The sequence below is a fragment of the Kluyveromyces lactis genome (genome assembly GCF_000002515.2).
Source record: "Kluyveromyces lactis strain NRRL Y-1140 chromosome F complete sequence".
In the NCBI taxonomy this organism is placed as follows: domain Eukaryota; kingdom Fungi; phylum Ascomycota; class Saccharomycetes; order Saccharomycetales; family Saccharomycetaceae; genus Kluyveromyces; species Kluyveromyces lactis.
The window spans coordinates 1,915,986-1,939,547 of NC_006042.1; the positions used below are offsets into that span (position 1 = coordinate 1,915,986).

General features: G+C 38.7%; 7 protein-coding genes across 7 annotated transcripts; 3 read left to right on the plus strand and 4 right to left on the minus strand.

Moving 5' to 3' along the window:
* Nucleotides 1-3,865: 3,865 nt before the first annotated feature.
* On the plus strand, nucleotides 3,866-7,114 carry KLLA0_F20658g (uncharacterized protein; the record flags this gene model as incomplete). The annotated part of the gene is made up of 1 exon (XM_456007.1): nucleotides 3,866-7,114. The coding sequence occupies one exon, from the start codon at nucleotides 3,866-3,868 to the stop codon at nucleotides 7,112-7,114; it is 3,249 nt and encodes a 1,082-aa protein (XP_456007.1).
* A 1,048-nt stretch (nucleotides 7,115-8,162) lies between these two features.
* UME6 (DNA-binding transcriptional regulator UME6) lies at nucleotides 8,163-10,526 on the plus strand (the record flags this gene model as incomplete). The annotated part of the gene is made up of 1 exon (XM_456008.1): nucleotides 8,163-10,526. One exon carries the CDS (start codon nucleotides 8,163-8,165, stop codon nucleotides 10,524-10,526), a length of 2,364 nt encoding a protein of 787 aa, XP_456008.1.
* Nucleotides 10,527-11,073: 547 nt separating this feature from the next.
* EBS1 (Ebs1p) lies at nucleotides 11,074-13,782 on the minus strand (the record flags this gene model as incomplete). The annotated part of the gene is made up of 1 exon (XM_456009.1): nucleotides 11,074-13,782. The coding sequence occupies one exon, from the start codon at nucleotides 13,780-13,782 to the stop codon at nucleotides 11,074-11,076; it is 2,709 nt and encodes a 902-aa protein (XP_456009.1).
* A 2,169-nt stretch (nucleotides 13,783-15,951) lies between these two features.
* TOP3 (DNA topoisomerase 3) lies at nucleotides 15,952-17,931 on the plus strand (the record flags this gene model as incomplete). The annotated part of the gene is made up of 1 exon (XM_456010.1): nucleotides 15,952-17,931. One exon carries the CDS (start codon nucleotides 15,952-15,954, stop codon nucleotides 17,929-17,931), a length of 1,980 nt encoding a protein of 659 aa, XP_456010.1.
* A 172-nt stretch (nucleotides 17,932-18,103) lies between these two features.
* On the minus strand, nucleotides 18,104-20,215 carry MSC2 (metal cation transporter MSC2; the record flags this gene model as incomplete). The annotated part of the gene is made up of 1 exon (XM_456011.1): nucleotides 18,104-20,215. The coding sequence occupies one exon, from the start codon at nucleotides 20,213-20,215 to the stop codon at nucleotides 18,104-18,106; it is 2,112 nt and encodes a 703-aa protein (XP_456011.1).
* Nucleotides 20,216-20,818: 603 nt separating this feature from the next.
* NNR1 (NADHX epimerase) lies at nucleotides 20,819-21,535 on the minus strand (the record flags this gene model as incomplete). The annotated part of the gene is made up of 1 exon (XM_456012.1): nucleotides 20,819-21,535. The coding sequence occupies one exon, from the start codon at nucleotides 21,533-21,535 to the stop codon at nucleotides 20,819-20,821; it is 717 nt and encodes a 238-aa protein (XP_456012.1).
* Nucleotides 21,536-21,795: 260 nt separating this feature from the next.
* On the minus strand, nucleotides 21,796-22,851 carry GCR2 (Gcr2p; the record flags this gene model as incomplete). The annotated part of the gene is made up of 1 exon (XM_456013.1): nucleotides 21,796-22,851. The coding sequence occupies one exon, from the start codon at nucleotides 22,849-22,851 to the stop codon at nucleotides 21,796-21,798; it is 1,056 nt and encodes a 351-aa protein (XP_456013.1).
* Nucleotides 22,852-23,562: the final 711 nt, after the last annotated feature.

The following is a 23,562-nucleotide window of genomic DNA, read 5'->3' on the forward strand; positions in this document are numbered from 1 at the left end:
AAGCGGAGCTTGATAGAGTTTCCTTTGATAAATGAAAAAGGAAAAAATTACTTTGACAAAGCAGTACAAAACCACGGGAAGCTTTTTGGCATGTACGGATCGTTAGCATCAAAGATAACCCAGGAGTAGAAAGGTGCCTATAAGCTACCTAGAACTGGGTTCTCTTGAAGAGATAACGGAAACACTGGTTCTGCACTAAAATCTGCAGGGATGAAAAGGAGGACGGGAATTCTTGCATAATACAAACCCAGTTTGTCAAAAAAAAAATTAAGTGCTTTTTTCTTTTCGAGTGGGAAAATTTTCAGTGAGACTAGGAATGTTGTTTGTTGTATTGCAATGATCAAGAGAAAAATGACATTCTTTGTCGTATGTCATATAATTGGAATGGATGGAGAAAGGAAGGAAATACACCCAGTAGAATGACTGGCGCATAATTTCTATGAGCAATAGTACAAGATATTCTGTATATAGGTATGTAGATGACAAATGTTTTCCCGAAGCTGGAAGATAAGACGGAACAATAAATGCCATACAAGACAAAAAAATCACTGATGCGGAAGCATTAACTATCTGCACAGAATCAATGGTACTTGCATGAAGATAATAGTGCCATTACGACGCATCCACGTAACTAAATCAGATATTCTGATCAGGTAAGGCCTAAAACCACCGATGATAAGTCCACCAAACACATTCAGTTTTCGGAATATTTGGGAAGTTTCGACCCTCTGTCATTATGTGTCTAGAAATAGAATCTCTTGTATCTCTGAGCCTACTTTGAATGACGACACGGAAAAATCGACTGAAGATGTTTCGTCATACGCAAACGAAAAACTGTAAAGTGGGTTTAACGCACCACGAATTCTCATATGAGGGACTGAAACCCTTTCCGTAGCGAATCACACTTTGTTCCTTTATTCCTAGTTAATCAATACCCCACCATAAACCAAATCCAAGAAATCTTATTCCTTTGTAATGTCTTTTTCAGTGTTAGTAAGAATTGCATCAACATGCTATAGGGTATTTACTGTACAGAATACCGTGCTGGCACAAGCTGTCTCCATTACGAACTGTCGAAAGTAATATCTCCTTATCGGGGTTCCATTAGGACGCCAAAAATGAATGCAAGAAAAATTAGAATAGTGCCTGAAAACCAAAGGATGAATATTTGATTTTCTTGGTATCCAATCGCTTCAATAACAAGCTATTGATCTGCGAAGATATTTCCCACGGAATATCTAGGGTTGGATTATTGGTTTTTATCCGGAATAAAACCTTAGTTTGGCATTAACAGAATATTCAAAAAAATGAAACCAGGAAACATACACTACAAGGGGCAACATGGTTAACCATGATAACCAGGGCAACAATGGACTGGCAAAATTGTTGAATGCTGGCCAAACTTGTTCTTTACATTCGAAGATCAACCTTGAATATGACTGCTCGGAAGGGGAGAATCGGATAATTATAAGAGTTAAATTGACATGATAGCAATGTTTTGAATGTGGAGAGAGTAAAACACGGGGCTGGATGAGTATATAACTTGGTAGATACCTTCTCTCTACGACTTTTACATAGGAGTCCTTCTTTTTGATAGTTCTTTACATATTCACGTAGAACATCTCGCAGCAATGCTCATTTTAATGAGTCAACTGCGGCTTTTAAGTCCTTATCCACCGCGAGAGCTTCATTCTAAAATGTACCACCTGAAGTGGTACTAAAAGCTGACCTAAGGAATTACTACTGAAAGAAGTATAGGTTTTGAATCCAGCACGTGAGGAGGCTTTCCGCTTTTAGCTTGGTTAGCTTTACGGTTCATTTAAGCCTCCCACTTCCCTACATTCAAACATGCAATCTTACCGGAAAATCAGGTCCTATTCTCTAGGTGGGGTGAATTCGTCCAATCCTTATTTTTAACTTTCTTTTTCTTCCTCTCAATGCGGTCGAGCCACAATTAAAGTAAGTCACGAGTGTTGATATCTGACAGGACAGTATATCTCTTACCCGGAATTTGTTTTACCACGTGTTGTGGCTTTTTAATTACCCTGTGGCACTTTATCTTGTTACCCCAGCAACACGGGTTGATCTTCCCATCAACAATGAACTTTTTTGCCCCCAAGTTGGCTGCAATATTTGGCTTTTCCTCTTAGAAAATCAGGTACAACACTCGAGAACCTTTCGTAACGTGCCTTTTTTCCGGTTTTGAGATAACGCATTGTCTACGTAATTCCATTAGAGTATAGATATCGCCATGTGTGTACTATTACCATATACTTAAAGGTACGTGGATCTCTAAACACATCATATTCTCTTACCCCACTTTCGCTTCCAGTTTCTTATGATTTCGAGGCTGAGTCAAAAATTCTTCTGGAAAAAAAGAAACTGAGTCGTTAGTCAGCCCCTGTGATATGAAATGTTTTCCTAGAAACCCCCGTTAATCACATGACGATCGTGGGCGGTGCTGTGTGGGTTACTTTTCTGCTCTGCCCTTCTACGCCCTTGTAACAGCCCATGCGGGATACCAGAGACGACCCTGTTCGAGTCCCAGTAAAGTGTCAACTTTGATAATTAGCAATCGTATGTAGTGCTGACCAAGAACAAAACGTGGGACCCTTTACAGATAAAAATAACCGTAGCCATATCATTATTCGCAAAGGAAAGAGGGAAGGTATTGTGCTGAGAACACCTTGTGGCCTGTGAGGCATCATTATCGCCGATTCTCGTCCAACTGACACTTATACTTCCTAGAAACGCCAGCAATTACTTGTAATTACATAGGTTATGGATAAATGTCTTTTCTCAGCCTTTTACAGCTGTAAAACCTTGATCACATTATCGTAATTATCGTCTCAGTAAAGTCAGTGGTCATTTTAGATACCATAGGCAATGCCTTTTCTTTTTCTGATAAGTGAATGATATGATTAACCCGTTCTAATTTCCAGACACATATATATATAAGGGTCCTTGATGGAATTGAGCATCCTTACACAACATCCTTTCTCAAACATATATGGTTTCAAGTCATAAAGAATACTAATACATTTCAATTTGAATGTTTGTTAATTTGTTTCGTATCTTACAGTACATATATCTTTAATACAAACTAAACACAAAGTTCAGTTATAAAGTTATTACTCTTGTTCAGCCTTGTTATAAAGAATACAATCGCTAAGCAAGGTGTTAAAGAAAAATACAGAAATTGTTCACATTACTACCGCTGAAATTCAGATTGATATACGATCAAACTATCCATCTGATTACAAACACAGATAAAAACAAGTTTTTTGAAGCTGACCCAATTCCTTTTTTGCGTTAAAGTTAACAAGTTTAAAGGAATAACAGGACCCCTTCTTTACTCCCATTTTATTGATTTCCAGTTTATTTTTCCTTTGCTTCCTAGACAACAAAAATTGTGACAAAGAGCAATTGAAAAAAAAAAAAAAAAGGCAGAACACTTTGACCAGAAGGCTATAAACGTATTTCTAAATTCTTACTCGAGAGCCTCTTTTTGCGATATATCTCAATAAGAATCTCAGATACAAAGTTAAGAATACTTGCCGTTTTATTGAGCAATACTGATTTCATTTAAACAGCTCACTTCTTGCTTTTTACTGTTCTTCTATTGCAAACAATTTCTCCCTAATTGTTAAGCAGGATAGAAATTTATCAATAGAATACAATCAAGAAATCATTCAGGCGCTAAAGTCAAGAAAACAGAAACTTTTCACATTCTCCGTTAGTTTACGTTTTATTAGAACTGATAACTAAAATACAGTTCTGATAAGATAGAAGAAATTAAGCGTTGATACAACTACTTTCAAAGTGATTACCTTACAAAGCATACTAAGTCACATACAAATACACGATGGGAACAAAGATTAAGGAGATTCCAGCTGACTCTCCATACGCTAGAAATGATTTCCACGTTTTAACCGCTCCTCAAGTGGAAAAACTATTATCCACACACATCAACCAGGGTTTAAACAACACGCAAATAGCTGAAAGACTGAGCCTTGTTGGTGAAAATACCCTTGGTGATGATACAAAAATCAATATTAAGGGTATTCTAATCAGTCAAATCTGTAATGCCATGATCATGGTGTTGATCATATCGATGGTTATCACTCTCGCCATTAAAGACTGGATCTCTGGTGGTGTTCTTGCCTTTGTCGTTGGGATCAACGTCGTCATCGGTGCATATCAAGAATATAATGCTTCTAAGACAATGAACTCGTTGAAATCGCTATCCACTCCATCTGCTCACGTTATCAGAGATGGTAATGACATCACCATTCAATCAAAGGAATTAGTGCCGGGTGATATTTGTATCATTAAGGTCGGTGACACCGTGCCGGCAGATTTGAGACTCTTGGAATCAATTAATTTGGAAACAGATGAAGCCTTATTAACTGGTGAATCGCTTCCAGTCGCCAAGTCTCATTCTGAAGTTTACGAGAAAGATACCCCTGTTGGTGATCGTTTAAACCTTGCCTTTGCAGCATCTACTGTTACCAAGGGTAGAGCTACTGGTATTGTTATAAAGACCGCTTTGAACACTGAAATTGGTAAGATTGCAAAGTCATTGAAATCAGAAACTTCATTCATCTCAAAGGATGAAAACAAATCATTTGGACAAAATTTGTGGATCACATTGAAAGAGACTATCGGTTCTTTCCTTGGTACTAATGTCGGAACTCCATTACACCGTAAATTGTCTCAATTGGCTATTTTATTGTTCGTCGTTGCCGTTATCTTCGCCATTGTCGTTATGGGTACTCAAAAATATAGGGTCAACAAGCAAGTTGCGATCTATGCCATTTGTGTTGCTATTTCTATGATTCCATCTTCGTTGGTTGTCGTCTTGACGATCACCATGTCAGCAGGTGCTAAAGTTATGGCTACGAGAAATGTTATTGTTCGTAAATTGGATTCTTTGGAAGCTTTAGGCGCTGTCAACGATATCTGTTCCGATAAGACAGGTACTTTGACACAAGGTAAAATGATCGCTAAACAAGTTTGGATTCCACAATTTGGTACTATTACTGTCCAAGAATCCAATGAGCCTTTCAATCCAACCATCGGCGAAATTCATTTAATTCCTAAATTCTCACCATACCAATATAAACATGATGATGAAGAAGATGTTGGCATTATCCCAGACTTCAAATCCAAGTATTTGGCTGGTGAATTGGGTCCACTTAATGTTTCTCTATTTGACCAATGGCTCTACACTGCTACTTTAGCTAACATCGCCACAGTGTTCCAAGACTCTGAAACTCAAGATTGGAAGGCACACGGTGACCCTACTGAAATCGCTATCCAAGTCTTTGCAACTAGAATGGACTTACCTAGACATGTTTTAACCGGTGAGGACAAAGATGATGAAAAGGATGCCCGTGCTAACAGCTCCTTTGAACATGTGGCTGAATTCCCATTCGATTCCAGTGTGAAGAGAATGTCTGCCATCTATAAGAATACCGAGGATCCAGCAACCCCAATTTATGAAGTGTTCACCAAAGGTGCATTTGAAAGAGTGTTGCAATGTTGTGACTCCTGGTATACCACACCTGATGGCAAACCATCGCCTTTGAGTAAGGAAGATTTGGAAACCATTCAAAAGAACGTTGACACCCTGTCTAGTGAAGGGTTAAGAGTGTTAGCCTTTGCTAAGAAAAGTTTTAACGAATCGGAATTCAACGCCAACAAGGATAAACTATTGAAGGAACGTGACTTTGTCGAATGTAAATTAACATTTTTAGGGTTGATCGGTATTTATGATCCACCAAGACAAGAATCACTTGCCGCTGTTAAAAAATGTCATCAAGCTGGAATCAATGTGCATATGTTAACAGGTGACTTCCCTGGTACTGCCAAGTCCATTGCTCAAGAAGTTGGTATCTTACCTCATAACTTATACCATTATCCAAAGGAAGTGGTAAATTTCATGGTTATGGCCGCAACTGATTTCGATGCTTTAAGTGATCAAGAAATTGATGATTTACGTGTTTTGCCTTTAGTCATTGCTCGTTGTGCCCCACAGACCAAGGTCCGTATGATTGAGGCATTACATCGTAGAAGCAAGTTCTGTGCCATGACAGGTGATGGTGTTAACGATTCACCATCATTGAAAATTGCTAACGTTGGTATTGCTATGGGTATTAATGGTTCTGATGTTGCCAAGGATGCATCTGACATCGTTTTGAGTGACGATAACTTTGCATCTATTTTGAACGCTGTTGAAGAAGGTAGAAGAATGAGTGATAATATCCAAAAATTCGTCTTACAACTTTTGGCAGAGAATGTGGCACAAGCTTTATACTTGATGGTTGGTTTATGTTTCGTTGATAAAGAAGGTTTCTCTGTGTTCCCATTGTCACCTGTCGAAGTGTTGTGGATTATTGTCGTTACCTCATGTTTCCCAGCTATGGGTCTTGGTTTAGAGAAGGCCAGTGTTGACGTTATGGAAAAGCCACCAAAGGATGCCAAGGCTGTTGTTTTCACCTGGGAAGTCATTATTGATATGCTTGTATACGGTGTCATCATGGCAGCATGTTGTATGGCATGTTTCGTTACCGTGCTCTATGGTACCGGTGATGGTAACTTGGGTTCTGACTGTAACGATGCACTTGGTGAAACGTGTCACTTGGTTTTCAGAGGCCGTGCTGCAGCATTTGCAACAATGACTTGGTGTGCATTGATTTTAGCCTGGGAAGTTGTCGACATGAGAAGATCATTCTTCATGATGAACCCTGAAAGTGAAACACCATACACTCAAGTGTTCAAGGACATCTGGAGCAATCAATTCTTGTTTTGGTCCATTGTTGGTGGGTTCTGTTCCGTGTTCCCAGTGGTTTATATCCCAGTAATCAACGACAAAGTGTTCTTACATTACAATATCAGTTACGAATGGGGATTCGCAATCGGATTTAGTTTCGCATTCTGGGCAGGCGTTGAATTATACAAATATGGTAAGAGACATTACTTCGGCATCAAGGACAGAGTCGACAATCCAGAAAATGATTTAGAAAAGAGAGCAGTGCACGATCCGTTCGAACAATACACTACTTCCTTCTCCAGAATGAATACTTTTCACAACGACGAGAAGACTATCTGAAAGTTGAAAAGATGCAGGAATAAGCGGTGCTTTTTAATTATTTTTAATCTACAACTTATCTGGAACAAATGTATATTAGCAAATCCATATGATAAGTATCATCAATAATTTAATTTTTATAAATACCATACTACATTAACAAAAGTAGTTTATCTCACTTTAGATCGATTTTACTCTAGTTTCCCGTCAAAACTCTTTATATTTGGCCTGAATCGATTAAGACTTTGGGCCCAAAAGTTACTAAGCCGGAACAACTGATTATGACCGGGTAATACATGGTCTTTACTCTTTTCAAATCTTTTTCTCCCTTTCCAGCGTGTAAAATAGTTTCAAGACAATTTTCGTCAAGCGATACGCCCAATGGATAAGAAAAGTCAAAAACAGTCAAAAATTATTCCCACGGGTAATTAAAGAAACCCACCATCTTAGCGGGCTACATATGTAATCAGCTACTGTATAACAGCAGTGCACCTTACAAACTTCAGATATCCTACTAAAAACAAAAAACCGAGAAGCAAAGCAAGGTCAATGAGCTTGCTTAGATGGCTAGTACCATTGCCGTTCCCTTTTTTCTTCCCTTTTCTCCCTTCTGATTCGTTTTCTGCGCTTGTTTTCCTGTAGTTTTTCGCTCAAAAAAAGGCAAAAAAACGCCTAATTGAATCTCGTTCGAAAATCACATCCAAGGCGTTGTTTATTTATTTATATAAATCGAATTTTACAAATGTTTGATTTCTCTTACTTGTTTTAGTTTATTGTAATATACTCTACTTTATTTTTTTATTCTTTATGAATGCTTACATTCATTGAAACCGCGATCCTCTATGAATTGACAGGCTTCTGGTTCAATCTCTCTTACTAATTACGAACCCGCTCATTCCGTAGCTCCTGGCTTAATACCTGATTGTGTTTAGTTTCAAGAGTCTTATAAGGGGGTGAGGAGAGAATCGGTTTTTTTTTAACTCAAGAGTAACACAAACTCTTGGCGCTAAGCGCTGGCCTGAAACTTAGACTGAAGTTTTCTTCAAATATAAAAGAACCTTCGGAATAGATGGTTCGTCAGAAAAGTCAAATTGAGCGGCGTGCTGTGAACTCTGTTCGTTTATCCTCCTCTTCTCCGTTATCTTCCAAAATGCATGTGCCGGAGAAAAGTACCCCGCCAAGTTACCCTGACGAACATTCAAAAACAAACGCCGCCCAAGTGGAGCTAACCGCCCAGCGGGAAGTGACCAAAATTGATGAAAAACAAGAAAACGAAAAACAACAACGAGTGAAAACAGGTGAAAAACAAACGCTGCTGCGACATACACCAAGGCTCAACCCCTTGATACATTTAGCGATGTCTCCTACTGCTGCTCCGAATAATACGCCTGTGGAGGAAAACGATCTACAACAGGGTGTTATCTCTCCTTCACGTGGAGAGCCTTCCGGGATTCCAGGGACAAAGCCTCAAACCGAGGTTTTGCCGCCACTTCCTCGTTACGGAGAGACTAAGCAAGAGGAAAAGGAGGTTGCCGTGAAATTTGAGAAAAAAACGGGTACCCAAGACTTTGATCACGTGGTTTCGGCTGATAAACAACATGTTCCAAAAATAAATACGCGTACACCATCTATCTGTATATCCAGTAGCAATACGCTGCCGAACACTGGGAAAGGGAGTAGCACCTTATATCAAGACTCGCGCACTCCCGTGTATTTGTTCAACGATAGGATAGACTCTGGTCAAGTGAGTGAAACAGAAACACTTCACGATTCAAGAAAGGGCGAGGAAATTCAAGCTGATACTGGTAGTCATCAAAATGAACGCATGCTGCGACAAAGCGGACATAGACTCGAAGGCAAAAAGGGCAATGGCAGAAACATTGGTAATCCTGGAACTGTTTCACATGACGGTGCGAGCGGTATTGCTGCGCCTTCATCTTCGCCGATCCTTGAGACCTCGAGCGCTTCCCGTGATAGAGATCTGCATGCCACAGGAAGCGCCATGACTCCAAAAAGACTACATTTTGATTGTTCCACAGAGAAAATAGATCCGGGTGCAGGCATCTCATCAATTTCAGCTCAAAAGATCAATATTACTTCATTACTAAACTCGAGATCGACAGCAGAATCAATCTCGCCCCCTCCATCTACGGCAGGAAATGAATACACTATTCATTTCCCATCCTCAGCAGCGTCAAATCCTCCTCACTCCACAGGATCCTTCCTACATCCAAAATATCAAAATCAAAACCCGCAGGTCTCATCTACCATGAATAGAATTGTTTCTCCAACCTATATGTTCGAAACCGATCAGGTTCATGGTCCTTTCAGTAATTCTAGTAGTGGCAGTAATAGTAGTGGCAGTAATAACGGTAGCACAGCAAACAGTAATAACAATAATACACATATTACCTACCAACCGAAGTATTTCAACACAAAATTCGATGAGTTAAGGAATAGAGTGTTATTAGGATCCTCAAACGCTTTTCCGAAAGTAGAGTCGGCTAACAAGTATCCATATAATAGCACAATGGTCAACCCAACTTTGAATGATCAAGATTCCAACGTGGATGCGGAAGCTGCCGCAATCATTTCTCAGATGAGGTCTTCCCCATTACCCCCATTTAACGAACAGTTCGGCTCTGGCAATCATGATAGCCGACCGAATTCGTCATTATCAAACCAATCTCTCCAAAATAATGCCTTTAATCCGTTCTCCAAAAGACTTTTACCTAAGCCAGTGCTTCGGGTTAACCAACGACCATTGACTGGCAACCAGGATGAACTCGTTATAATGGAAGAAGAGGATGATGATGATGACGGGTATGGCGATGGTGATTACGAAATGACCGAAGGGGGATCAAAGGCACCAGAAACTGTTGCATGGAATAAGAATGGAAAAAGAAGATTGTCCAGAAGAAGATCAGGCCCACCACATTATCAATCTCAATTGACAGGAATTAAAAATGAGATTGGAGACCATCCAGATACTACGGCATACCCCGCTGCGGATATCTCGGAAAATGGTATGCATATAAAAAGATCAAGGTCTTCATCATTATCTACTGAACACACTGGATTATTGTCACCGAATTCCAAACATGCCAAACAACTGAAGTTTAAAGAATCTAATTACAATAATGATGTTTCTAACGAGCAAATGGTCAAATCAAGTGATCAAATAAAGAAAAGAAATGCTACGGGGGCACGGTCAAGAACTGGCTGCTGGATCTGTAGATTGCGTAAGAAGAAATGTACAGAAGAGAAACCGCAATGCCAGAACTGCGTGAGGTTGCACCTCGAATGCTTTTACGACATAGTAAAACCCGATTTTATTTCAGATCCTGCTAAAAAGGCAGCAAAACTCGAAGAAATTAAAAAGAAAACAAAAGAAGCTAAGAGACAAGCAATGAAAAAGAAGACTTGGTTATAATCAAAGAGACAATCATCTCTAAATTCTTCTCAGACACACATCTGTATCATCAGGTGTTCTCAGTTTTTTTACAATAATGGACAACCCCTCAAAACTCTATAGATACCATTTTTGACTGAACTTTTATGATTATGTTCACCTCCCAATATATAATATACTCAGATATATTTGCTGTAATAAATGTGTAGACTGACTTTAATATACAATGTATGAATTGTACGTATTTTAAGCACAAAGCTTAGGGAATAGTATGGAAATGATTTCAAAAGACAACGTAGTTCAATATTTAAACTTTATGCTGCTTTCAAAGGAGGATTGAGATGATATGAGGATCAACAAAATAAAATAAGATAAAATAAAAGAACATACAAAATATAGACACATACATTACAACCAAAATTTGGAATAATTAAGATAAAATTTAAAAAAGTGTCGTTTCAGTAACTAAGGAATAGAGAAAAACAAGGCGTTAAAAATAATTATATGTGAATCACTTCAGTACATGAAAGGTAAACACATTTTTCAATCCGAGAACTATTATTTTGCGCTATGAATAAAAGAAAAAGTTGAATTGATCATCAGCCTTTTCAGCCATTGAAGGCAAACGATCCCCTGCAATGGAGACATTGTTATTGGGAAAGAATTGAGAGTCCCTTCTGATATTAGTTGAATTCTGAGGATGGTTTTCTTGATTTTGCAAGTTGTCAAATTGTGGTGAGAACGAAGTGAATGGATTATGGAATTGGGCATATTGGGAGCCCATATATGTTCTCTGTTGAGCTTGTTCGTACAGACCAGCGGAGTTGTTCGCCTGGGATGACATAACAACACTGTCCCTGGCAAATATACTTATTTGAGAATCATGCGAAGCGTTCTGTAAATAGTTGAAAGTGGACAGATTCTGGACATTAAGTTTAGGAGCTTCATTAAGGCCGTTACTATTTTCTCTGGAATCAGTAGAACTGCCATTGGTGTTAGTGGAAGACAGTGGTATCGAAGAGGACGAACTTTGAACATGGATAGATGAAAAAGGAGATGAAACAGAGCCATTGCTAGTATTTGTGCTAGCACTGTTGTTGCCGTGATTTGACATCTCGGTCCTATTGTACAAACTGAAAGATTTTTCATTCTCACTTCTTTCAACTGTGGTTGAGACGGAAAATGATGGCGTGACATTAAAACTCAGTGGCGGTTGGGGAGCAGAAGAACCACTGTAATTCCATACAGGGTTAGCAGGAGTCGTGTTATCTTTCACAGCTTCTTCAGTATAATGTGGCGATGTAGACATGTCCATACTACTTCCACCTGATGCGTTACTGTTCTCTCTAGTAGTGAAAGCCACACTGAATCCATTTTTCTGTGGGTATATCTTTCCCGATCCAGCACCATCGATGGAGAAGCTTTTTGTTACGGACTCTGGTTTAGCAATATTGGGCAGTGAGTTGGCTTTAACCCTTTTAACAGCTGTATGGACGTATCTCTTCTTTTCCGTATCTAATTTGAAACCGCAACAATTTTTCTCTAAGAATTTTTTGTTCGAATAAACTAGGACTTGGACTCTTGATGAGTGCTCTTCCTTTGCGGTAAGCTTATTCTTTGACTTTCCAACTAACCTATCCGGTAAGTTATCCATGGATAAGAGCTTTTCATCATTAAAGTCAGATAAAGTGAATTTCGTAGGTCCAAATTCTTTTAACATGATATCTTCTTCATAGAAGTAATCTCTGGTCGGTCTATGTAGATGTTCGAAACTGATCGACAAATCATTACTAGACAGTAACTCGTTTGTGAGGTTGACCATAGACTGACAGAAAGAAGTTGATCTATGGGCGAATTTTAGCACATTTTTATGAGATTTTATCCAGCACATCATTATTCTAGCCATTGCCAAATACTGAAACATCTCGCAGTTTTTAAATTCCTTCATAATGACTTTATCAATGAGGTGAGTGAAAAACTTGAAGATAAACTCTAAAAATTTGGTTTCTGATTGTATACTTCTAATATTGCTGTTGCCACTGTTATTGATACTGTTGGCGGATCCGTTCCCGTTCATCAGTGTTTTATCATTAGGCATAATAGTTGCAGCAGATGAAGTTGTATTTGAAGAAACACCATTGATCATTTGATACATGTGGAAACTACCTATTAGAAGGATCAAATCTTGGAAAATCATAGAAATGTTCTTAATGTACCTAATTTCTATCTTATCGAAAAGCAAAGTTTGAAAATGCTTCAGACGATCTGAATGTCTATTATTCTTCCAAGTCTGAGGGAAGATATGAGATCCGATTAATGGAAGAATATAAAACTCCATAATTTCCATGTTTATTATTCTTTTTTTAATAGTTTCCTGCACTTTCAAATCATCTAAGGAGTTAAGTAGTTTCTTGAATAGGGATCCGTTGGGATCACCTAACAAGTTTGTGAAGTTGGGGATCCCAGCATCACTTGGTAATCTTGACAAAGAGCTTCTAACAAATTGATAAGCTGCATTGCCGAAATTTTTGGTATGCGTGTAGCAGATACCTCTTTGTAAGAAAGTTTCTCCTACAGATGGCACGATAGTGGAAGCGATATCCAGATATCTCAGAGGTTTCTGGAAATCTGCCTGTTGGTATCTGTCGGACAAATGTTCCATTATGATCTTATATCTTTGGGAACATCCGATGTAGAGTAAACATCTTTGTGATGCCATGACGCAATCAATAGAAAAAGAGTCCTCTGGTTTTAAAACATTTGAAGCATCATCGTTCAGTTTCTTCGTTGAGATGTTCAATTTCGATCTAGTATCCGAGGGAATCAATGCAGTAAGGTTGTAATTTGCGAATATAAGTTCTAGCGTTGAATAGTAAAGTTTATGGATCTGTGGGAAGATTTTTTGTAGAATAGAGTTCAATTGCCTGTGACCAGCATAGTTCGGTCTGGAACCCTCTGCAACGTTCCTATTTCTCCAATTTTGGAAATACTTGAATATGGGGTAATGGACGTGCTTCCAAGTCAAGTCCAAAATACGATGTGCATCTGACGAGCGGATCTCCGATTTTTTTGATCCGGTGTCAGTAGTAATATCTTGATGAAGGCCTTCCGGTATAAGCGACTGAAGCAACATCTGCATGATTTTTGAATGTATCATTTGAATAGCGCCCTTCATCAAGCTGTCATCTCTAAAGAAATCGGTTTCCAGGACAGATTGTAACTGTTTTTGGAACCCGGAAAAGGTTTCCTGTAAATCAGTATTCAGTTTTTGATCCATTTTATAACGTATACGCTCATCCAATGGGTACAGGACAAAAAAGAGTGTTAAGATTAGGTATTAGTACTATTATCGTCGTTGTGAGTGGGAGAAACACCGAAAAAAAAAATCTGAAGCTCTTTCTTCTTTCCTTCAATAACAGAGAAAGCTTAATTCTAAAACCTGTAAAAATCAACAAAGACAACAGGAGACGAACAAGTTATGAGTGAGACCTTTCTCTAATCTTCTTACTTGAGTAGCAGGGACTGAATAAATCAAAAGACCAAAAAAATAACAACTATGATACGGAATAAAAAAGAAAACCTAAGATAAAAAAAAAACTCTACCTTAGTTTCTTACTTTATAACGGTTTTTTTGTTCCTCAATTTTTGTAAATCTTTCTTGCCTTGTTCTTTGACGAATTTTTTAAAGAAAGGTTTACTTTTTTTTTTAAATTTTTCAATATTATTTCCGTCTATTCTTCTAGCTGGGCCAAAATTTGAGTTTTCTTTCCGTCTGATCTCCTCTAAGAATCTCCTTTATATCTTCACTTCCTGGGTTGGAAAATGTCTATTTATTAACACACTTATCCAGAATAGAATAGAAATATTTCAATGTATCACACACACCAAATTTTCCGAAATGTTGTGCTGTGATAAACGGGCGGTCGTTTGTGAGGTATGGTGCCGATAAGAAAGAGAGTTCAAAAAGTAGGCAGTAAAGAAAGAAAAAATTCAAAAACAAACACACACGAAAGTATAAATACTAAAGAGAAAGAAATTTGGTGCGAGTGTAATAATCCACACACATACAATGAAGAATCAACCGACAGAGTATAAAAATAAAAAAGTAAAAAAAAAGAAGTAGAATAATCTGTCCCTATAATAACACCTTCTCTAGTTTCACTGGATGAATAGATGATATAAATGACCTGATCTGATTCTGATTCTGATTCTGCCTGGATATATCAAACATATATGCAAGCATTCAGGATCTAAAACAATCCGAAATAACACCGATGCACAGACATAGTATATATACATATATATATATATGTAATTCTTTTTTTTCAATACTATCTGGGTTAAACAATTTGTAGGAAATCCAAAACGTTAATATATTGTGCGAAAAAATGTCGACAATACTGCAAAAAAATTATAAAAAAAAATTATTCTCGATCTGGAAAAAATCCCATCAGTAATGCAGATGTGACAAAGAAATCAGGGAGAACAGGGGGAAAAAACGCAGTTAATTTTTTTTTTTCTCATTGATTTTCTTTTTCATATTTTTGATATACGGGAAGGTACATCAGGATCTGACGCGTTAATACAAAGGAAGAGCAGAGAGCTCATGAGTACTCAGAGATGAACGGTCAGCAGATTGCTGTCAGTTATGTAATCGCTTCTGTGTTTAAACGCGAGTACGACGATATCCCTAAGTGAGGGGCAGCGGGCAAGAGACTTTACAAAGGCGAATCTGATCTCGTAGGTGGACGGTTCTGGGCAAGGTACTCTTGTACTGAGAAGAAATCACGGGGTACGAAGTACCCCCAGAGATCAACGTGCAATAGAAGAACACTCACTGCACGCGCGCTGCGCGTGCTTGTGAGGCCTATCTGGATTTGCCTCCTTGTAAATTATGTCATTGCGCAGTACATACGGGCCAAACTCCGCACCATGTGACTGCAATACAGGTATTCGTTCTGGACCAAAATCTTCTCGAAGAAGAAAGAGTTGGGCCCAGATCTTTCGCGTTACCTTTCCATTCCCATTTCCCCACTCCCGTTTACTGCGTGTATTTCTTCCGAAATCTGAAATCATTGATTACATCACTACTTCTCGTTTTTGAAAAAAAATACAACGAATTCAATACAATTTGCTCACCCGGATATCAGCAAGCCATTGAACCGTCCTAGATTTGTTGCTATGGCGGGTCAGGGACAAAGCGGTGACCTGTTTTCGAGAATCGCGGGAAGTAAAAGTACAAAAAGGAAGCAATTTAGGCCATATTAACATCACGTGCTTATAGCGTGACATTAATTTCTTAAATACTCATTGATCCTTTCTTTGTTCATATTATTATTATTATTATTATTATTATTATTATTATTATTCTTTACATTTGGTATACACTTTTACGCGGCGTTTATCACTTGACCAAGGGTGGGACAGTATTGGTCTCATCATCTCCATGGTAAAAATACTATGCGTTGCTGAGAAGAACTCTATTGCAAAGAATGTCGCTCAGATCCTCTCTGGTGGGAGAAGCAGTATGAGACCATCGACTTCTCCATATATCAAGAATTACGATTTCCAATACGATTTCCAATGGCTTAACATGGGCCGTTGTAACGTGACAATGACAGCTGTCGCTGGTCATTTGATGAATTTAGCATTCTCACAAAACGAATATGGTTGGGGTAAATGCGATCCGAATTTGTTGTTCGATGCGCCAACAATTGACGAGATGGACGATAAGATCGTTAAAAATTTACAGAACGAGGGTAGACATGCTACACATTTGATGATTTGGACCGATTGTGATCGTGAGGGAGAATGTATTGGTTGGGAAATCGTACAAGCTGTCAATAGATCAAACTCTAGCTTGGTCTCTTCAGATTCGGTGTACCGTGCAGTTTTCTCTCATTTGGAGCCATCTCATATTATCGCGTCGGCCAATCGTCCCAGGAAGTTGGACCAACGTCAGGTGGACGCGGTACGAGCAAGGCAAGAAATTGATCTACGAGCAGGCTTGGCTTTCACTAGATTACTTACAGGAAATTATAGATCGGTGTTACAATCTGATTTGGAATATAAACAATTGGCAAAGAAAGATGATAAACCAGTTATATCGTACGGAACTTGTCAATTCCCCACGTTGGGTTTCGTCGTTGATAGATATGAAAGAGTTATAAATTTTATACCAGAACAATTTTGGCATATATTACTCTCTGTCAAGGATCTCGATGGCTCAGAGAGTAAAGTAAAATTCCAGTGGGAAAGAGGTCATCTTTTCGATAGACTGGCAGTACTGTCCATTTATGAACATTGCATCGGAACATGCGAGGATAGGGCAAAAGTAATACATGTTTCTAGCAAAGATACAAAGAAGTTTCGACCTTTGCCCCTAACGACGGTCGAATTGCAGAAAAATTGTTCCCGGTTCTTCAAACTAAGTGCTAAGAAAACTTTGGACGCTGCGGAAAAATTATACCAACAAGGTTACATCTCATACCCAAGAACTGAAACGGATAAGTTCCCAGCAAAGACGGACCTCAAATCATTGCTCAATAAACATCAGGGTCATAGCGAATGGGGTCCTTATGTCACAAACCTTATGAACGAAAATTCAACTAGTACAAATAAATACCAATGGCCAAGAAGCGGTAATCATGATGATCAGGCGCATCCACCTATTCATCCAATTCTTTGTGTTGACATTGCGAAAACTGATAATAGAATGACCTCAGACGAGAAAACTGTTTATAATTATGTGGTAAAACATTTCTTAGCTTGTTGTTCAACGGATGCTAGGGGTAGATCAACTACATTAAAGCTTGACTGGGGTGGTGAAACATTCTATGCAAATGGTATTCAGGTTCTTGAACGAAATTTCTTAGACATCTACCAATGGGCAGATTGGAAATCTAATGATACGTTACCTGCTTACCAGATGAGCGACGATGTAGTGGTATCAAAAACTGAAATGAAATCAGGGCAAACATCTCCTCCTAAGCACATGACTGAAAGTGAATTGATTATGCTCATGGACGCTAATGGTATTGGCACGGATGCGACCATTGCTGACCATATTGAAAAGATCAAATCACGGAATTATATTAAAGTTCAAACTGGATCCGGATCTGGCGCAAAGAAAACTGCTTCTGTCTTTCTCCCCACCTCCTTGGGTCGTTCTTTGGTACATGGTTTTGAAAAGATAGGGCTTGAAGAATCCTTTTCGAAACCATTTTTAAGAAGAGATCTTGAAAAGGATCTACAGCTAATCTGTGGAGGTACAAAGGATAAGAAAGACGTTGTATCATTAATCATCGGCATGTATAGAAATTATTATCAGATCACGACCAGTCAAATGAGGAATTTGATTAAGGTTTACAACGATATTAAAGCAGAAAGCCAAGGCCAAGTTACTCAGCGAAACAGAGTAAATTAGTGTATGGTTAATATGGAAGATAACAGTTTAGATGATGCTAATTCTATCTAATTAATTCTACATTATATATAAGTATCATAGTTTTGTTTGCATGAATTGTTTTTCTTTTCATGAATGCTGCGTTAGCTTGTCGAGGATGTACTATTTTATATTTATTTCAATAAGGAACGGTTCATATTATAATTGCCTGGTCTTTCATGGATGTGGCCCTACACCAGCAAGCAGAACTTTGGGCTTCAACCTGGATCCACACTTTGATATTTGCTCTCTCAAATATTCTTTCGACACGCTTTTTTATGATGGTTGAATTTTCTCCATCTATGTATTGGACATGGATATAACCAACGAGCGATGGCTTTGCAGAGGAATTACTCTTTGACTTGGCTTCCACTGGAGACTCTGTATGTGAATGTGAACTTTCATGAGAGTGATTGTTCTCCTCTTCATGAGAGTTCGATGATGTGTGAGAGTGACCATGAGAATGGCCATGACTATTTCCTGAGGTAGATTCTGGCCAAAATCGCGGAGCCGTATATCCAGTCACTCCAGGAGTTGACACAATCTGATTCAAAACGTTTTTCAATAAAGCGTGCTTTTTGTCGTCAACCTTTAACAACAAGCTTGACCCTGTAGACTTTAGTAATGGGAGCGAGCTTAGAAGGATTAACGATGCAATAAAAAATGAGGCAATTGGATCGAATATCTGCGATTTAAAGATCTTGGTCAATAAAGTAGATATGATAACTCCGACAGAGCCAAGGGTATCTGCCAAAACATGAAGGAAGATACCTCTCATGTTGTCATTAGATTCATGTTCGCCGTGAGCATGGCCATGGTCAAATGCACATAGACCTACAACGTTTACAAGTAACCCTAGGATAGAAACTACTAACAACTCGGTAGTTCCTAGTATTGTGACTGGATTAAATATTCTTTGGAATGATTCAATGAAAATTTCAATAACAATTCCAATCAACAAGACCCCATTTGTGAAACCTGCAATAGTCTCTAAGTAGCCCAACGCAAAAGGATACTTGTCACTAGCGGGGTATTTTGAAAGCACGCCAGCCAATAAACCGAGAAATAGAGAAGTACAATCGAGAGCCATGTGTAGCGAGTCAGATAATAATCCCAATGACCTGGATCTAAAGGAATATAGAAGCTGAACAAACATGAATGCTGAATTAAGTAATAGAAAAGAAAAAATGGATTTCGTCTCTTTGTTTGTGGCTAGACTCATAAGAAGTTTACTAGTAGTTAGAAATTCTTTCTCATTCTCAAGAAGCTCTTTAGAGTCATGAGTATGCGAGTGGGTGGAAACGGAGTGACTATGTTCATGTTCATGCTCGTTTAGTTGGTGCTGACAATGCTTATCAGGATTTTCGTCCTCCTTAGGATGATAACCTTGATTTTCATATTCCAATGAACTTGGAAGTATGCCACTTATAAGAATAAACACAGCCGTTAGGAAGTCACTTTTTGAAGAGCTTGAAATTGCATTAAAAGACAAATATTGTAATACCATTGCCATGAAACCGATAATAGTGGCAGAATATTGGTTTTGCCATACCGTCGCAAAAGGTTGGTTATCTAGAGTCGTCTTTATATCCTGGCAAACAAGCAATAGCACCAGTGTGCAGCCTAGAAAGACAAACAACATTGAGTAATTGATCTTTGTGATCTTTGTTTGGTTATCTGTCGATAAAGTAACCCAAAGATACATTATGACCAAAGAAATGCAAGACACTGATAATAATGCAGATTTAGGAACTTTTATGTGGTCCAAATAATACAGTGATTTCTTGCTTCTAGCTGATGAAAATATGATTGCAAGAATCAATATATATGACAGAACTGTGGTAAAGGACAAAGAATTATTATAATAATCAATACCTATGCTCAACAAAGGCAAGACAGCATATTTCCGTAGGTTATATTCAGAGGCTGTGACTAGCTGCAATAAAAGAACTGAGACCGTTGATGCCTCTACCGGTCCAAGGAAAAGATTCAAAATTATAATAAGAAAAGATATCACTAGAGTCAGAGCATGATTGCTGAATGTTCGCAGCACCTGAGAACACAAAGTGATCAAACAAGATGCAAAGATGGGTAAAACTAGATATTGAATTAACAACGGCACATGGTTAGCAGATTGGTCTAGAATATCATCGTGAACTGTTAAAATCAAGTTATTTGACAACAATAACGTAGGATAGAGAAGGGTCAACGGAATTCTTGAAAGTAATGTATTAGCATTAGAACTTGAATCTGTGGTCTGTACCATAATTGCACTAAACAGTTCTTCCAGAAGAACCTTAAAAGTTAAACCTCGTTGAATATTAGGTGGATAATACTCCTGCTATAATCAGAAACCAGCACCTGTATGTCGGTTTTATTATTGGCCCAAATGAAAAGAGCAAAAAATCCGGGAACTAATAAGGTACGGAGAAATGTATACCCAGTTCCGAACCAATGCTTTTCTTAATCAACCCCTCGCTGGATACTCCAACTCATTCAAGTGCCAATTGATCCTTCCTGACACATTATTCAAGGCTGTGTCGTTTGCTGTTTCAGAATCAGCTTTGGTTTCTTTCAATCGATGTGTCCCGTTAGGAAACCTTAAAGGTGATATATCATTACCCGGATACTACGTTTTCATTCGTCTCAGACATATTAGCACCATAGATGATGAGCATCAAGTGCGGATTGCCTGCTTTCAATGCACTGTCCATCCATTATGTAGTATACTGTTTTAACGTATCTGGAAGTCCTTTGTCAATGTGTTGTTATTCATTAAGTCATGTACTTGAGATGTATATAGGTTGTTAATATCTGCATAATTTATGTGTCTGATATCCTCTTTTGATGAAATGTGTTTAGTATTACCTTATAGCTTCAAGATCTGGTCTCCAGACTTATATTTGAAGGGCTCAAATCCATACTTCTGTGCAAAATGCCTAGGAACAAATCTTCCACCAACATAATGGTTGGCCTCTGGCTTCAAAAATTGCGCGCAAGGTTTAGGCACAGTCAATGATACCAAGGTATCAGGTTGAATGGCCTTATTATCAATGGGGCCCTTATCGACATCCCATCCACTGGGCACATCTACAGCTACAATTGGCACTTTCTTCTCAAATTGTTTCAATTTTGACAAAATATCATCGAATGGGGCTCTCATCGGTGGATGGAATGAGAATCCAAACATGGAATCAATGACACATAAGGTATTCTCATGCTCTAGATACTCTAGCCAGTTGTCCTCACCTTGACCCAAGACAGGCACGTCAAAGAACTCTAATTGTTTCACCAATTGTCCGTAAAACTCTTCTCTTCCGGACCTTTTAGGGTAATACACTACCGGTTCATACCCGAACAACTTCAAGTGTCTAGCACAGACTAACCCGTCACCACCGTTGTTACCTGGTCCCGAGATTACCAATACCTGGCTCTTGGAAGATTTTACCGGGTACTGTTGTAACACTGCTTCAGCTACCGATAACCCTGCGAGCTCCATCAATTGCTGTAAAGTGAACCCAACAGGGCCCATTAACTCTTGATCAATGGAAGCAGCTACTTTTGAACTAACAACTTTGAATGACATTTGGAATTCCGTTAGAGTGTGATAGTCGTATAGCCCCAGATCCTTATGGAACTTTCTAAAGCCCTCTCTTCTTCCATGTTTTACACAACTATTTCTTACAGTGCAAGGTTTCCCTTTATTTTAACATTTTTCTGCAATGATGAGTATGGTCATAGGAGCGGAAGAAACGAAACAATTTTGTAGTCAATAAGAATATGATTGTCGGCGTTTTGTTTATACCATTATATAATACAGTATGTATATGCTATTTTGTAAGGAGTTCATTGGTTGTTCCCTGCTCTCACTGTCGAACGGAGATATTTCATATCTTCCATGATTAACTTCTTCAACCAAATGATCTCTTTTCGTTGTTCCTCTAAATCGTTCTTTAGATCTGTTATATGACGGTCTTTTTCTTGCAACAGTTTTTCGTACGTCCTTATAGTAACCTCAGTTAGAGATGATGTCTTTTCTTGGTCACTGACTGGTGGTGTATTTTGTAGTTGCAAGACATCTCCCACGACGTCGGAATCTTTTCTAGTGATATATTTCCGTACTCGCTTTCTCGCAGGTTGCTCTTCCTCATTGATCTGTTCCATAGCTTTCCCATTGGTACTCTCGGTCATTGCTCTGGGCCAATCAAACTGGCTATTGGGACTTTGGTTGGCATTTGCCTGGACGTTAGAATAGTAATCCTGATCTTGTACTCTACTCACTTGTTCCAGTTTATTATCCACCTGTGATAATGAAAAGTCCGGTGAAGTGATTGTATTTACAACCGATTTACGTCTGGGGGCAAGCACGGGCGATTCCCTAGCAGACGCAGTGGTACTTTTCCCTGGCCTCCTCAACGGTGTTATTAACCCCGTTGTCTTGTCGTAGACTTTGTCGATGTTGAAAGATAATACCTGCCATAGAGGATCGTCCACGTTATCCCGTATCTTCCAGTTGTTCTCATCCAACTTCAAAAAATACCGATTGTACGGGCTCACGTCATAACTTAGCAATATCTCTTTCAATATCTGTTGAAATCGCTGAAACAATTCGATATTTGATTTGGGTACGTTCGATTGTTCATCTAAGGGTACGATTGTCACTAGAGCATCGTAAAGTTGTGAGAGACTTTGGAAATATTGCATATGACGTTCGTCCAAGGGTTTCAGCGATATAGGAGATTGCTGATTCGGACTAATCGTGGAATTCAATAGCTCGGGAAGCTCCAAGACTTCTCCGTTGGATATCAATTGGTAACCCTTGATCAAAAATACGTCGAGCTTGATCTGATGATGCATGATGCCTGTCGGACTACTATGTGAAGTGCTCCCGATATCAGACATGGCTCTTCCAGTATGTGTACGTAGCAGGGGAGGGCCGATCTTTGAAGTCCGTAACAAGCAGTTCAAAGACCTTAAGTATGCTGCCGCTTCCGCAGATTTTCTCGCTTACTGTGTATTTCTTTCTCTCTTTCTCTCTATCTTTCGTTTCGTTAAGGTGCAACATTTCCACATTGCATCACCTTATGTTCTAGCAAGAACTAAAAGCGACAAAATTGCAAAACAAAGACGCATCTCATTGAACACATAGAGCCCTTCTGCAAGGGCTAAAATCCGAAGCCTTTCATATGTAGACCAAGGCAGTACCAAAGCTAGCCGGACCTAGATCGAAGATCGTTATCAACTTATAACGTAATCCACTGACGGACATATACATTCACATCACTGAGACAGAAATATAAGTCACGTGAAGAAGTGGCGCCATATATATGTATATATGCCTTAGTTCCCCAATACATAGACTAGTTACGATATGTGGTTCATCGAACTGTAACCATTTGATGTTCCCATGTCACTGGTAACTTTTGTCCTTGCCTTAGGTATCTTTGAGTGTCTCATTTCCCATGGCTATGTTCGAGCCTTTTAATCGGTGAAAAGTTTCGAAACGGTTAATATCACGTAAAAGATATCAATTCCATATTTAAATTTAGACGAGAATGTAATTTGACTGAAACAACAACGTCTTTTGATAAAAAAAGTGTATTCTATACGTTG